Below are 15999 nucleotides of genomic sequence, written 5' to 3' on the forward strand. Positions count from 1 at the left end.
TCAATATCAGCAAACTTATTACTTTATGTAAAAATAGCATCGAGACCTGGAATGTGACTAGATTTAAGGATCTCAACAATCTCGAGATAGAAAACTCAGCTAGAAATAACTCTAGTATGAAAGAGATCTGGTTGGAAAAATCTAGAAACGGTTTCCTAAAGCTAAATTTTGACGGATCAAGAATAGAAAGTAATAAAGGTGCCTTAGGATATTCTATAAGAGATCACAATGGTAAGGTCGTTTTGCTAGGAGCAAAAAAGTGTGGATCCAATAGTATCCTTGTTGCGGAAGCTCTCGCTTTAAAGGAAGGTATTTTAGCAACTCAATCTGAGGTACTTGGCAAATTCCTTGAGAAATTTCTAGTATTATCAAGGATGTGAAATTAGACCTTCATTTTTTCGATGAAGTGATAATTAAACATTGCTTTCGTGAAGCCAACAAGGTTGCTGACTTCATGGCTTCGATTGGACATTCTTGTCCTTCTCTTTCGAGGTGGTTTGATAGCCGGTGGCTTCAACTTACCTCCCTCATTCGAAAGGATGAGATAGGTTGGTCCTACTCTAGAGGATCAACCTAGTTTTCTTACCTAATCAAAAAAAAAAAAACAGAGCCTTAATCCCAAAATGAATTGGGATCGACTGACATGAATCATCTTTTAGAACCGTCACTGGGTGAACGCACACCTCAAAGTGCGAATGGAAAATGGAAAAGTGAAACACAAAAGGGATATTAGAATTAAAACATTTGGATATCCGATCTGATCCGAAACTATAGTTTTTTGGTATAATTTCAAGAAAATGCAATTTTATCTGATACAACAACTTAATTAAAGTTTAAAATATTAGAGAAATATGTAAGTGGTACTTAAATTTCAGGTGAGAACATTGAAGTAAAAGTACTAAAGAAAATTATCATGCAAGATGATCGTGTTTCAAAGTTAATTTTAAAGTAAATTCCAAAATATGAATATTCGCATCCGATCCGATTAATTTGGATATCCGAAACATTTGGTTTAGATATGGATATCTAACTTAAGGAATTTCTAATATGCATATCCGATCCAAACTAACACTTTGGATTCGAATATCCGATCAGTGCTCTGCCCTAAATGTGACAAGCTGGTCTTGTATAATTTGTTTCAAACAAAAAAAAATCGATGTCACCGGGGAACCATTCACCGAAAGATATCAGGAGGTTTAATAACTATAACTCACTTATTATAAATTCAAACCTTTTATTTCAAAAACGCACAAAACCTCTACTAAACGAGTTCTGGTACAACGATCTTACAACTGTTTTTGTGAAAAAAAAAAAAGAAAAAAAAAAGAAAGAAAAGGCGCTTGAACAAAGTATACTACTGCACGCACACAAACCAGCCTACCCAACTTCAGCCTTGAGACATTATGTACTTGGTTGTTCGGTTTGCAAGGATCTCGACACACTACAATGGCTTACATTTCATACACCACCACAACCCTAGCCATGGTCTACAATATCTGATCACTTCATAATTTATACTCTTGTCGGAGAACTAACATTAGGGACAGATTCATAGTCATTTCCATCATTGTCATCTTCATTACCACCATCCTCGGCCTCATTGTTGTGATTCTCAATTTTCTGATTACCATTTTGGCTTGGTGCCACATTCATCATATGCATCAAAAGCTCTTCCGGTCTTGAGCTAGAACCTGAGTTTTCATAATCAGGATCTACTACTCTCTTGGTTCTCATGCCATATAGAGAATCAAGGAGGTGGAAATAAGGGCATGTTTTGGAATCCACAGGCCTCTGCCTGTGGCTGTCTTTCACTCTCCGGTAATACTTGTTTATGTTCTCCCATTTCTCTTTACACTTTTTAGCATTTCGATCGTACCCAATACTTTTCATACCCATTGAAATGTCTTCCCATAAAGGCCCCATTCTTTGATTTTGTAATTCCATGCTAGTTTTAATTCTAATCAAGGCTTCAACTTCCTCTTTTGGCCACCGTGAATTGGAATTTTCGCCATCATCTTTCTCTTTTTTACCCACAATGCTTGGTTCTGATTTCAGGAATTCGTCCATCTGGCCTAACATCCCAGAAAAGTTGCCTTGCTCCGAGATCTTTTGCAAGAAGGCAAGTACAGCTGCATCTTTTGCTGCCGATATCGATCTTTCATGAATCAAAAGTTCATGTTGCTTCTTGATTCTTTCAATTTCTTGCATCTTCCACTCCACTTCTCTGGCTAATCTCTCTTGCTCAAACTTATCTATGGCTTCCAGTAATTTGTTCTGCAACTCCTCTTGTTTCGCAAGCACAGATTTCATCAATTTATCGAATAAATCTGCCCATTTTCTCTTCCTTTTTCGAGCAGTCTCCGATTGGCTCCCTGAAGAAGAGGGAGTTGATGATGAAGTGGTTATAGGACTCATATCAAAATTTACCGATATGGGATTCGTCATTTGGGGAACATATGGCGGGTTGCACGAGATTGGAATTGCATCGATTGTTGTATCCTTCATCATTGTTGCTGTTTGCTGGGAGATGATGCACTTTTGAGTGCGATTTGATGGTGATCAAGAGCTTCAAGATAACTGAAAAACCGATATGTTTTTGCAGTTGGCCGAGCAGACGAACCGTTTTTCAGTCGCTTGTGATACTTGAATATGTTCTCAAATTTCTCCTTGCATTTATGGGCACTTCTACTATATCCAAGCGCAGCCATTCTCCTGCAATCAGACAGGCAAATTCACTTTCAAATTTCATTTAATCAACCCCACCTGTCTGAACCAATAAAGAACACCACGAACTTATACGAGAAAATTCTCGATTGTCAAAATTCAAGTTAACAAGTAACAACGTATGTTATTCCGACTCTTCATATTACCGCATGTAAGTATATAACCTAACCCAACACTTGTTTTTGACAAAATAGAAGTGTCCGACACTTTCGCACACATCCCAATTAAGACATGGTTGATACAATAGCAGAGTCTAAGGAACATAGGTAACAGTGTAACAGCAAGGACTCAATTAAGACACGGTTGACACAATAGCATCAACGACTTTGCGATTGATCAAGATTCAATCATGGCAAACAGCAGTACAGTCAGGCAGTACACTGATTCATCTACAACCCACCCAGTAACAGAAAACTTAAACCAGTCAAATTTTCAAATGAACTCCATACTAAAAGAAGCCCAGGCATTTCCAATTTTCAATCTACCTATAGATACAAAACAACAAATTCATAAGAAAATGACAATTAAGCAGGAGGGGAGCAAAGTATAAATTCTCAAATTGGCAGTACATTTCATCAAGCAAAAACATCAGTCAAACCTGCGTTATCAACCATAAGAACCACCATCCCAGAATCTCTAAATTTTACGATTGAAGAGGTCAAAAACATAGCTCGGCACAAGAATCCCAAACTAACAAGTAGCTAAACTCCAATTATATATAACCCACCTCTACAACATAATAGATACCTACAGCCTATACCTCGCCTTGTTGGATTCTAGAACGCAATAATAACCGAAGCTTACTACTAACAGTCAAGCCAACCACCAAGCTACAATAGCTAAGAGAGTCGATATCACCTAATTTTGTCGATAAACTCATCGACGTTACTTGGGTTCGAATTCATTAGCAACAAAACCGCCACCGTGGCTACCTCATGTCCTCATCCAAAAACCAAAACCAAAACCAAAACCAAAACCAAACCACTACCACCAAGGTTTAGAGAAGAACACAACCTTACATCTAACTAGCCAAGACTACAATAGAGGAAGTACCCACACTTTCTACCTACCAAAAACATCAGACTGTCTTCCAAAAAAACAACCACAAATGTCACACAAACCATCACCTTCGTTTCCTTCCTTGTACCCACCTATAATATAAGTTGCTAGCTATCGAATTCAACAAAATAAAAAAAATGTCCCATATACTTCAATAAAACAGTGATGGACTTTTTAATGATTACACCCAGCCAGTGGCAGAACCAGAATTCAAACATGGGAGCGAAAACATAGATCGAAAATTTTATAAAGCGAATAGCGCTTTTTAACTAAAAATTTCAAATTTTTCATTGTTCGTGGGCGACCACTCCTGCTAGCCCCCTCGCTCCGCCACTTCACAGGCTAATAAACAACCTCATAATCTAATTAGCAAAACCCAGTTCTTAAAATTATAATCATCAGCTCATATTAGCATGACACAGTAAATACAGGTGCTCAGACTACAGTTATTTCAGGTGCTAAGACAGTAATAAAACAGTGAAAACACAGACAGTAAATTTCAACCAAAACAACAAAACCCAATACTTAAAAACATGAAATTAACAAAAGAAGAATGAAAAAAACCTAGAAATTTCCTCCCAAAGAGGGGATTTAGCAGCAGAATCCCTAAAAGCAACATCCAAGGCAGACCTAATCTCAATCAAAGCCATAGTTTCTTTCTCAGGCCATCTATTTCCACCTAAATTACTGCAAAATTCTGCACTTGTTGTTTCACCCACTGAATTATTGTTATTATTATTATTATTATTATTGTTCTCCTCTTCTTCAGTTCTTTCCACCTCATTTTCAACTGATTTCGTCTCATTTTCCCTTGTAATTTCAGCTGCTCCACTGTTTTCCTGCATCTGAAATTTACAGCCTAGAACCAAAAAAGTTGAAATTTTTTTTTTATTGTTTTTTATTGATGGGTTTGAGTTAAAATGAAGTGGGTTTTGGGTAAAAAATTGATTTATGGGGGGGTTTAATTAGGATTAGCTGGGATGTGATATTTTGTTGTTGGATAGGGGAAAAAAGAGGGGTAGGAGGGGTGAATTTAGGGTTTAATCAAGATTTTTGTAGGTCAATAAATAGTATAGTGTCAGGTGAAAATGGAAAGAAATTGGGTAAATTGATAATTTACCTACTTTGTAATAAAGTGTGAGCAGTATGGTCAATCGTTAAACACTTGTGACTTCTCAAGAAAAAACTGTGTAATTCAATTTTTTTTTTTTTTAATTTTTCTAAGGGTGTGTTTGGATTAAGAGATGTGGAGGGAAAAAAAGGGATGAGAATAAGGGATTTAAAATATCTTATTTGAATAACAACAAGTGTATCTAAATAACCACACTCTATTCCCTCTCCCCCCTCCCCTCAATTTCCCTCCACTTTTGTTCTCTTATGACGAATATATCTGTCGCAAACTTATTACGGGTCTCTCTTATGACGAATATATCCGTCGCAAACTTATTACGGGTTAAATATTACCCATATAGATAGATGAGACGAAAATTAGAGTGTATAGGGAGTCACAGATAACTTGTCTTTATTTACCAATATGGGTTTTATTTGACCTGTCACAAGTGAGAATTTATGCTTTGGTTTTTAATTGGAATTTGGGATCCTCTATATTTATTTTCAGCAAGTCTCATTATAGACGAGGCATATTCGTCTATAATGAGAGACAGGTCGGATCCCTCTCACAAAGAGGCAAATGGGAGGTCAAATGGTAACCCACTTGGTTTCCACTTGCCCTCCCATTTGGCTCTTTGTGAGAGGGATCCAGCCCGTCTTTTATTATAGACGAATATGTCCGTCTATAATGAGAATTTGTGATTTATTTTTTGGTCTATACTTTTTTTTTTAGGTCTAATTAATGGTTGAAATACTACTCGTTCTTATCTCTCATTTCGTCACTCGCACATCGATGGGAATGGGTTCATACAAGAGAGATTTGAGATTCGGTCATTAATATAAAGTTCGAATATAAAAATCAGCAACAAACTTCGTCTGTATAGTTAGATACATTCTAATCATGCAGGAAAAAAAAACGTATATGAGGCAAGGGTTACTCTTGAGTCTTGATATTGCGTCACTAATTTATTTAAAAAGAACGTAATACTTTATTGCTATTAATAAGTACGCTGCTCATACTACGATCAGTTTCCTTTAACGCTTATTTAAGATCTTCAAATAAGTGTTGTCAATTAATATCCTCAACTACATGGTATCAACTAAAGAGGGTTTAGCCTAGTGGTTAAGATGGAGATATTATGACAATAGATCACGTGTTCAAGCCCCCCTTCCCTTTATATTGTACTCCGTATTGCCTTGTACCTCATTTGACACCAAAAAAACTATATGGGTGCTAGCCGTGTTTCGATCAATCTCTCTCATAAAGTAGATCATGACCGTGGATGGGAATGCTCATAACCCACCATTCCTCATAAGGTTGTCACAATTCAGGGTAAGCGAATTAAACTGCAGCCACCAACAATCAGAAGACACATTTGGCGGATTCTATCTTGCAAAGACAACACTCTCAAAACAATCATAAGCATACATCAAATTGAAGAATATAACAGGTCAAGCTATGTTTTTATTAATAGTTTTGGACTATGGCCACCATGACTCAAGTGCGTAAATAAATCCGTCACCATTAAACAGAGTTAGATCAACTAGCATCTCTGGGAGTGTTTAAACAAATCCATCATCATTAAACAGAGTTAGATCTACTAGTATGACCAACTACTTGTTCACTTGCCTATAACAAGAGAAGCATTCACATTTTACGCAGATGGTTGGGATTGTTGTTCCCATTGCTCTGGTGTCAAAGCTTTCTTTATCGATAATGCATGAATCTCTTGCATCTCTTTTTCTAGAGCAGCATTAACCATACGATGCCTATCCAGTAATCTTTTCCCTTCAAATTCTTTTGAAACAATCTCGACCACAAAGCTTGCTCCACACCTGGAAGAATCAAAGAAAATAACATTAAAAGATGAGATGTTTAACATTGGTCCGGTTGAAATTTTGCAAGATGGATAGTTCAATTGCTTGAAAAAGGTTTGATCTTGACTCTTGAGTGACTTACCCTCCAGAGGTGTCTACTACTTTCTGCATAAAAAAAAAAAAAAAAAAAAAGAGAGAGAGATTAGTCACCGCGCCTTCATGATATGAGTAATCAAGTTCACAGTCCTACCACAATCCTAGTAAATAATCTGAATGAAATATGACGGATAACATTTGATGTACATATGGTCACAAAGAACAGAGCTTATTTTATAAAATGTTCGAGGAGAGAATGGGAGGGGAGCAGGCAAAGGGAGGACGGGAAATGGAGGAATGGTTTTCTCCTCCGCAATCGATTCGTGTGTTGGAATTATTTTAATTTGACTTTTATTAGGGAAAATGGAGGAATTCATAGGATCCATTTTCCTCCCCTCAATTTCCCTTCAACCCAACACACTAACCAAATAATTTGTCTGCCTCCCTTCCCATCCCCTCCTCATCCAAACAAAGGGTAAGTTTTGTTGCTCGTACAGAATATTGAAAGCTTAAAAACACATCACAAAGCAGATTTCTGATAACATAATGGCATATTATCAATGGTATTTATTAGATATAAGACGATACACAATGTTTCACAGCCAATATGTAAAAGTTCTTTTTAGCTTTACGACAACGTAAAGGGCCTTTCAAAAGGGCACTGATGGTGTAACAACTTGACCCAGAAGAGCAACATAATATACAAGTATGACTTGCCTTTTCCAGTCTGGAAGATCAACTTGTCATGTACTCAAGTTCCAAAGGTAAAACAAAAGAAAAGAAGCCGCTAATGAAGATTGCATCTTGCATCTTTCTAAGCCCAGTAAGTAGATAATTTTGTTTCCTTTCTGAAACATACTACAACTTACAGATATGAATGTCTTAACAGATTAGGCATAATGCCCATTCTTAATTTCGCATATTCTAGACAACTCTCTTGGCTAGTTGCCAATATCCCAATCTTACTTACTTACTAATAGTTTGCTACAGTTACCAGTCATTATTGTAGAATCATAAGCACTGAAATCAACATCAATACAAAGCGCACAACTTTGATTCCCTTTCTAGGCTAGTTTCCTTCTCAGAAATTCTCGACTATCAGCATGATAACAAAGGATTAACAAACAAGAACCCTTGATAATCTAGGTTTTATAGCTTGACTCTTTAAATCTATATCTATATATAAAAGAGAGTTTTTTCGAGCGATTCTAGAGCGTCCACATTATCAAAAATTAATTTAGGAAAGTTTCATAAATAATATTTTTCACATAAAAAATAAAGTGGAGAATCTTTAAATTATTATAATATCTATATTTCCTATTTTATATTCATGAGAAGTTTCTAATTTTTATATAAAAATTATGACATCTCATTTGGCAAAAAAATGTCGTTATAAAAATTATGAAAATAATATAATTAGATTCGTGGTAAAAAATGCTTTCATTAAAGTATAGATTTCATATGATTTGCACATATTAAAGATGGTGTATTTCTTAATATATTATATGTCCCATATTGAAAAACAATGTTAGTGTGGTGATTATACTACACGTATAAATTATAGAATTGTCACACATCGTAAGATTAAAATAAGATGGGTGATCTTATGATTATAAATAGGAGTCTTCATTGGAACATATATACCAACCAAAAACCTTTCGAGTCTCTTAAGCATTGTCTTGGAGAGCTCTTAAGAGTTTATATCATTATCTCTATGGTATGATATATATATATTTTTATATAATGTTGAAGTGATGCTTATAATTTGTATATAAAAATTTTTACATCTCATTTAGCAAAAAAGTAACATAATGTTTTTTTTTTTTGAAAAATTATATAATTAGATTTATGGTAAATAAATGCTAGCATTAGAATATAGTATCATATTATTTGCACACATTTTAAGTATCATAAGAAGTTAAAAAAATGTACTATACGAATATTAATAAATAGTATAGTATTTGCTTATTATTATTAAACTGGATTAGATGTCCAATTAGGTGCGAAAAAGATGGCGTATTTCTAAATATATTGTTTGTCCCACATTGAAAAATAATGTAGGTGTGGTAAATATACTACATATGAATAGTTGAATTGTCCCACATTAGAAGATTACCATGAGGTGAGGTATCACATAATTATAAATAGGAGTCATATTTGAAACTTAGGGGTATCAACTCAAAATATTTTGAATCGCTTAAATATTATCTTAGAGAGTTCTTATAAGAGTTTGTATTAACGGCAAACCTTAGTTACAACAATACTATACAAATATTAATCAGGTAGATATTTCTAAAAACGATATATATTACAATATTAGTGATATTATAATGTTTATTTTAAGAGAATCGATAGTATAATGATTTTATTTAAGACAAAATTATAATTAAAAAATAAAATGGGTGCTAAATATACATAAATTGGTTATTAATGCGTCATATATAGTGATAATTTATGCACTAAAATAGAAAATTTATGAATTATAATACATTCAAGTGTTGCATAAAAAGATCCTGAATCCACAAACAAATCAAGAATAAGCTTTTTTACTTTGATAAATAGTAGAATTAAAAAAATTTTAACTTTGAAATATAGGTAATTATTATGCCTCATTACATTTGACTAACTAAAACACATCATAATTTTTAACCATTAATCAAAATTGCACCAGAGAAAGAAAATATTTTGCATTTGTTTATACATATTATTGCTCCTTCAATTACATCTTAAAAATCATGTTAGGAAAAATAATGTAATTTAAATCATATCATTTGTACATATTTTAATTATGACAAAAAATGGAAAAAAACGTACGGATATAAATAGATAGTATAGTATTTTCTCATTATTAAATCGGGTTGGATATCGAAATATGTGCAAAAAAGATGGTGTACTTTTTAGTGTGTTATTTGTCCCACATTGAAAAATAATGAAAGTGTGGTAAATATACTACATATAAATAGTTGAATCGTCCCAAGTCAGAAAATTATCATAAGGTAGGGTGATCCTAAAATTAATTTAGGAAAGTATCATAAATAATATTTTTTGATGTAAAAAATAAAGTGGAGAATCTTTTAATTATTACTCCCTCCTATTCACTATATTCTTCCCTATTTCCTTATTCGGATTATTCGGTTTTTCTTCCATATTTCCTTTTTTGGGTTGATTTGTATGGTCCAAATTAAATTGCATGTGGGGTAGTGTGTTTTGTGTGGTCCAAATTCACTTTCTTATTTCTTGTGCAAAAAGGAAAGAAGAAGAATATAGTGAATAGGAGGGAGTATAATATTTATTTCTTATATTATATTCAAGTGATGTTTCTAATTTTTATATAAAAACTTTTACATTTCATTTGGCAAAAAAATATCGTTACGAAAATATGAAAATAACATAATTTGATTCGTGGTAAAAATGCTATCATTAGCGTATAGATTTCATATAATTTGTACATATATAAAATTGTGTACTTCTTAGTATGTTATATATGTCCCACATTGAAAAATAATGTAGGATTAAGATAGACCTTATAACCATTTTTTTGTTACTAAGCTAATTAACCTGTTGCAACGCACGGACATCCAAACTAGTATTTACTGTCCAACAAAGTGACATTGTGCAACCAATTTGAAAAACAGGATTTTTCATGAACCTTTTCTTTAAGAATCATGTTACAACTTCCTAAGTGGCAATCATATGTTTCATCAAGTCAATCTCAAATTCTCAAGAGCAACCCATCCCAAGCAAGCTAGCTGAAATCTCAGAGGACCCAATAACATACAAGAAGTCCTAAAAAAAGCCAATTACCATTGCCAAATCTACACTGCTGCGACTGTCGAATTGAATCATTGGTAATTTAATATGACTTGGTTGAAAGTCTCAAAACCGAGTAAGTTGGCATAAATTTATCTTAGTGGACAGTCTAAAGATCCAACCTTTATAAATGTTACAGGAAGCACTCCTATTATACCAATCCAAAACAACTCCCACGCAACCCTAAATTCCTAACCATAAACAAAGGCATTGAAATAGAGACCTAGCTGCTTACATCTTCTATCTTATTCCGTCTCAATCCTTTGTTTACCTATGCTTAAATTACTCTCGCAATGAATTACGAATCTAAACTAAAGTTTACCTTCTCAAGAGGGTAAATCCCCAAAAATATAGTATGTATTTACACAGAAATTTGGTGCTATGAATGACCTGATAAATTCTTGGGTTTGAGTATATTATATATCAAACCAACAATGAAAATCTAAAGTACCCACAATTTATTCTCATAAAAGCAAACAAATTAGCAACCCAATAAACTACTTAATAATTATAAAACAGAAATAGAAGATGGGATTGTCAAGCGGAAATCAAAGAGACCAATAATTAAGTTAGAATCAGTAATTACAGGAAAATATATGCATGAATTAAATAAAAATAGAAAAATAAAGGGGAAAAAAAGGAAACGTACAAGATGGGTAGGGGAGAGCTTAGAAGTAAGAGTTGCCTCCACGGTTTCCTTGGTTACTCCCATTTTTCTCTTCTTCCTGCGTTCTTCTGTTAGTTAGTATAACAAGATGAATGATGATGTCTTTAATTTGATTATTTGACCTTAATTATACAGAGTACATGTTTATATGCTTCATTCATCAAAGTACTTATAGATTGGATATTCTGCGTCGTACATAAGCTAACTCCACTTGACCACTTGTTTCCTTTGGCCCAGTCGGGAATTGGATCCTCTCACTGTTGCTATGTCGAATTTGGATAGTTCAAGTCAGGTTATTTTGGATTTGGATTGTCCGGGTGGTTGTATTGTGGTCATTGAACCAGAAAGACTAAAAAGACAGACGACTGACGTGATACGTAATCTGAAAGATCCCGTGAAATTTAGACACCTGACACGTTATTTAAATTTAATAAAATATATATTTTGCAGTTATATATGTGTGATTTTACTTTTGAAAAAGTATTTTATATTAAATTTAAATAAATGAATGTAAAATTTAACGTTAAATATAACTTATTCTCATTTCTAAAACCAAAAACAAACTTATAATCAATCTATTTCGACATCTCATTACTTGTATAAAAAACATTTTTCCACCAAATTCAACCACATAACAATTCACGTCATTTACCTTAAATTCAACTTTCCGTTTGAAGGTGTGTCCAAATACCATGGACACGCGTTGGACACGTGCCCAAATAAAAGATAAAAGTTAGACACGGCTTTACAGGTGTCCGACACGTTTTGACATGTGTCCGACGAGTGTCGTGTCCGACACGGGTGTCCGACACGGGAACACCAATTAGGAGGAATGTCCGTGCAACCTAGGTGGTCAGTAGGATTTTTGCTCAAACTTCATCATTCCGAGTGATTTTGAAATATTTCAAGCGTCGATAATTTTGGATCAACTTTATAAACGCTCAGATTTTCTTTTCTTTGAGTTGTACTTTTCAAGTTTACGTCGAATATGAATTGAAACGGTTAATGTTGTTAGACCATTTCCACTATTTGTTTCGAATTTGGATCATCTGTATGCCCCAAAATGAGCAATTAGACAATTGCATCATTATTCATTACTCTCATTGTTTTACTATTCAATGTTCAGCAAAAGCTTGTTAATATCCGTCTTAATTCTAAGTGGGTAATCATAGGCTAACTCAGTCGATCTCTTTGTACATAATTGATAAATTATACTCGTGTGTATATATATATATATATATATATATATATATATATATATATATATATATATATATATTGTTCCGGGTGTAATTCCAGAACAGTGTTTGTTTACCACGCAAGCTTGATGAATGGATGTTCTTCCTTGCCTTGGTTCTTCCTCTCGGTCTCTCCTGAAACGATGAACAAACTGAGGGTTCGGCTTTGCACCGAGCGTACTCACTCTGACGCTCAAGTCAGTGAACTTAAAGGGGATTAAGTTGTGTGTTACTTGGCGAAGTATATATTGTAGAGAGATAAGGAAGATATTACCAGATTATGAGGTGTTTAGGTTAGATTGTGGATCCTTTCCTCAATGAGAGTTGAGGAGTATTTATAGACTTTCACCTTTTGTCACGTAGTAGCCAAGTGGCTAGCAGTGGAAAGAGCGATGTACCCTCGGCCGAGGGACCCATGGCGGCCGGCGGGCCCTGTTGACTCCATGCCGAGGGGTCTTGGATATGAGTACGCGGATATGTGCCACGGGTGGCTAGTTGTCTAAGCCAGAGACCAGAGAGACAGTAAGCAGTGCGTCGATCATTTGTCTAAGTCGTTGACTTCTTTGTGGATATCTTTGACCTTGCTCAATATGTTGACTCGGTCAGCGGGTGCAGAATATGCCCCATCAATTTGCCCCCAGCGTAGTCTATGCCGTGGTATGGACCTTCGATGAGTGTTGAGCGTATTCTGCGCAAGCCATACATTTTCTGCCCCGGCTTCTTCTACCTCGGCTTGGTTCTGCTTAGGCCGTATCATATCCCCCCTCCACATGGATGTGTAATGGACATCAGATGTGGAAAAGAAAGTGGCGCTGGCCGAGACCGAGGTTGTGAGTGCCGTGTGCTTTTGATTTCCCCCAGCCGGTGCTGCCAAGCTTGGTCGAATCAGCGGGCCGTTTGGCAAGCAGATACCAAGGGGCGTTTTTGAAGAAGATACGTCTATTGGCATTCTGTCAAGGAGCGTGTTGAAGAAGTTTTGTAACTGTTTGTCGATTGACATTCCATGGCTGCATGCTTGACATGTGTCTCGTTGTTGATTGGTTGACGCTTCATGGGCTTTGCCCTGATTGGTCTGTCTTCGTGGGCTTTGCTCTATAAATAGAGCAGTATGCCCCTTAATTTTCGCACAAAGTTCAACTTCTCAAAAATTTTTCTTTCTTATATTTTCAAGGGTTTCTTTCTCTTCTAATCTTCAGAATCGTTACTTCGGCGTAGCACTTTTTCTTCAAGGTAAACAAACAAATTTTCCAACTTTTAATTGTTAAGTTTTTGTTGTGAACATGTCTTCTGCTGATGTCGGACCTAGTAACCTTGCGCCGGGGGGTTCCCCGTCGCGCCTTGATGAGGAGGAGGAGGGCGCCGCCATCCCGATAAGGTCGGGGGCCCTAGGTCTCCTTCTCCTGAAGTTGATCCAAAAGCTCTGGAGGATTGGGAGGATGATGATGATGATGTTGATGATGACGGTGATGATGTTGAAAGGACTCGTCCTAATGAGGAGAGGCCGTACATCATGGATCACGGCGACGCCTGTAAGGTCCGCCTGACCGTGCTTGGACCCACAAGTTTGCGGTTGTTCGGGTCCCGACTTTTCGAACGTCACTTCTCCTTGGCGGGGAGTATAGTATTGTTATTCTGGGGAAGGTCGGGCGGATCTGTTGCCCTCCTCCGGTCTGTATCGGCGTGTACATCGGACACCGGAGTATGGGCTCCGGTTTCCTACGAATGAACACGTTATGGCCATAATTAAAGCCATGAACGTCGCCGTGGCCCAACTGCACCCGTTGGCCATTAGGACTATAGTCGGCTTTGTGTGGCTCTGCCTTTTCAAGGGGAGGTCCCAACGGTTAACTTATTCCGCCGGCTTCATCACCTTCGCCGTCGGCCCCCGGGTCGCGTTGGGTGGTACAAGCGTGCGAGACGGAGCGGGTTATGTCTCCGTTGTTAAGCTTTCTTCTGCAAGGACTGGAAGGCGCGGTGGGTGTACGTTGAGGTTCCGGAGGATTATCCACGCCCGGTCCTTCCAAAGACCAAGTCAATTTGCGGTGCGAGTAAGGTGGAGCATGACAAATGGGTCTCCGGAGTAAGCTTAAGATGGACGCGGCACAGGTCTCTCTTAATGCGGATGAGAAGCGGGCGATGAGGCTGAGAAGAATGGGATGCCGAAGGGATGGATGCCCCGACGCAGATCATTCTTCGAGGATGAGCCGCTCGCCACGTCGGCCTCATACCGGCCCTCGAACGGGGTGAGTGGGGTCGGTGTGAGGCCCATCTCTGCTTTTAATGTTTTCGTTATTTGAACTTTGATTTATTTCTTCTACTTAACCCTTGCTTCGTTTCCTTTGCGAGACCATTTCGGCCCGGACCGTCTCGAAGATATCCTTAGGAGAATGGGACTTGCCAAGGACAAGACGGTTGTTAATTTGCATCCTAAGGCCCGGCACCGTGATCGCAGACCGCCGCCAAATGATCTCATGGATCGGCAGGTGAAGGCCCTAGATACGAAGGCGGCCCGAGCGAAGGTTTTTGTAACATACCGCGCCGAACGCGGAAAACAAAGTCTTCGGCGGCGACGGCGTCGACATCGGTTCCACCTCCCATCCTTTCGGTCCGAGAAAGAGACGGTGGAGGTCGTTGATATTACCGCCGAGGAGGTGGTCACCTTGGCGGTGGAATCTCCTCTCTTCCGCAAGAGGAAAGAGCCTACTACCGCCGATGCTTCGCTTCTCTCTATCATTGTCGAGGCTCTAAGCAAAAGAAATGCGTCCTCGGCCAAGAAGGCCAAGCTCGGTACAGATCTATCCTGTGGCTCGGACTTAGCGGTTCATTAGGCGTTCGATGACAGGCTCTCCGGTATGTCCATGAATGTTGACATGGATGCTTTGGTTGAATTTTTTGTAGATCCACCGCCGCCGTCTACCGGACACACTGTTGAACGGCGTCTTTGAAAAGCAAGCTGCGCAGGCAAGTGGTCAAGATGCCACCGTCGTCTCCTCCTTCCCGAAGCCTACCCCCGTCCAGATTAGGTCGGAGGGCCTGAGTTTGGCCAGGATCTTTGTCGAAGTGGGCGATGTGGCGGTGCTCTTATTGTGGAGCAAGAAAAGGCCATGGAAAAGCGCCCCACAGCTCGAGCGGCTCGGGCTTGAACTCGATCTTGCGAAGAAGGAAGCCGAGAGGGCCAAGGCCGAGGTGAAGAGGCGGTCCGTCTTTGAGAGAAAACTTAGGGAGGACGCCGAAAAGCGATCCTCGCTGAGAGAGCCAAGGTTGAGGCTGCAGAGGCTGATGCCACTAAGCTGCTGGAGGGGCGTGACCACCTTCAGAAAGTCGCCGACTTTAATGCTAAGAAGAGGGACGAATGGAAGGCCATGTTTCAGGCCCAGGGGAAGGTGGTCCGGAATAAGGAGGCTATCATCGCCCAGAGGGAGGAGGACATTGAGACGCTCCAACACGAGATTCTTCCTAACATGTGCGCCCAATACC

The 15999-nt window shown here is 37.8% G+C and overlaps 1 protein-coding gene and 1 pseudogene across 1 annotated transcript; both read right to left on the reverse strand.

The window, feature by feature from the left end:
* Window positions 1-1303: 1303 nt before the first annotated feature.
* Window positions 1304-4747, reverse strand: LOC141623332 (trihelix transcription factor GT-2-like; annotated as a pseudogene).
* A 1581-nt stretch (window positions 4748-6328) lies between these two features.
* On the reverse strand, window positions 6329-11435 carry LOC141623333 (protein BOLA2). Its single transcript, XM_074439445.1, has 3 exons — window positions 11267-11435; window positions 6854-6876; window positions 6329-6729 (listed from the first exon to the last, which is right to left on the reverse strand). Exons 1-3 carry the CDS (start codon window positions 11327-11329, stop codon window positions 6549-6551), a joined length of 267 nt encoding a protein of 88 aa, XP_074295546.1. The 5' UTR covers window positions 11330-11435; the 3' UTR covers window positions 6329-6548.
* Between the last annotated feature and the right edge of the window lie 4564 nt (window positions 11436-15999).

The sequence above is a fragment of the Silene latifolia genome, chromosome X, assembly GCF_048544455.1.
Source record: "Silene latifolia isolate original U9 population chromosome X, ASM4854445v1, whole genome shotgun sequence".
In the NCBI taxonomy this organism is placed as follows: Eukaryota; Viridiplantae; Streptophyta; class Magnoliopsida; order Caryophyllales; family Caryophyllaceae; genus Silene; species Silene latifolia.

Coding starts and splice junctions, on each gene's coding strand:
- LOC141623333 (XM_074439445.1), bottom strand. CDS start 11,329: ATGGGAGTAACCAAGGAAACCGTGGAGGCAACTCTTACTTCTAAGCTC. Junction 6,877..11,266: donor AGCTCTCCCCTACCCATCTT/GTACGTTTCCTT, acceptor TTTTTTATGCAG/AAAGTAGTAGACACCTCTGG. Junction 6,730..6,853: donor GTAGTAGACACCTCTGGAGG/GTAAGTCACTCA, acceptor TGATTCTTCCAG/GTGTGGAGCAAGCTTTGTGG.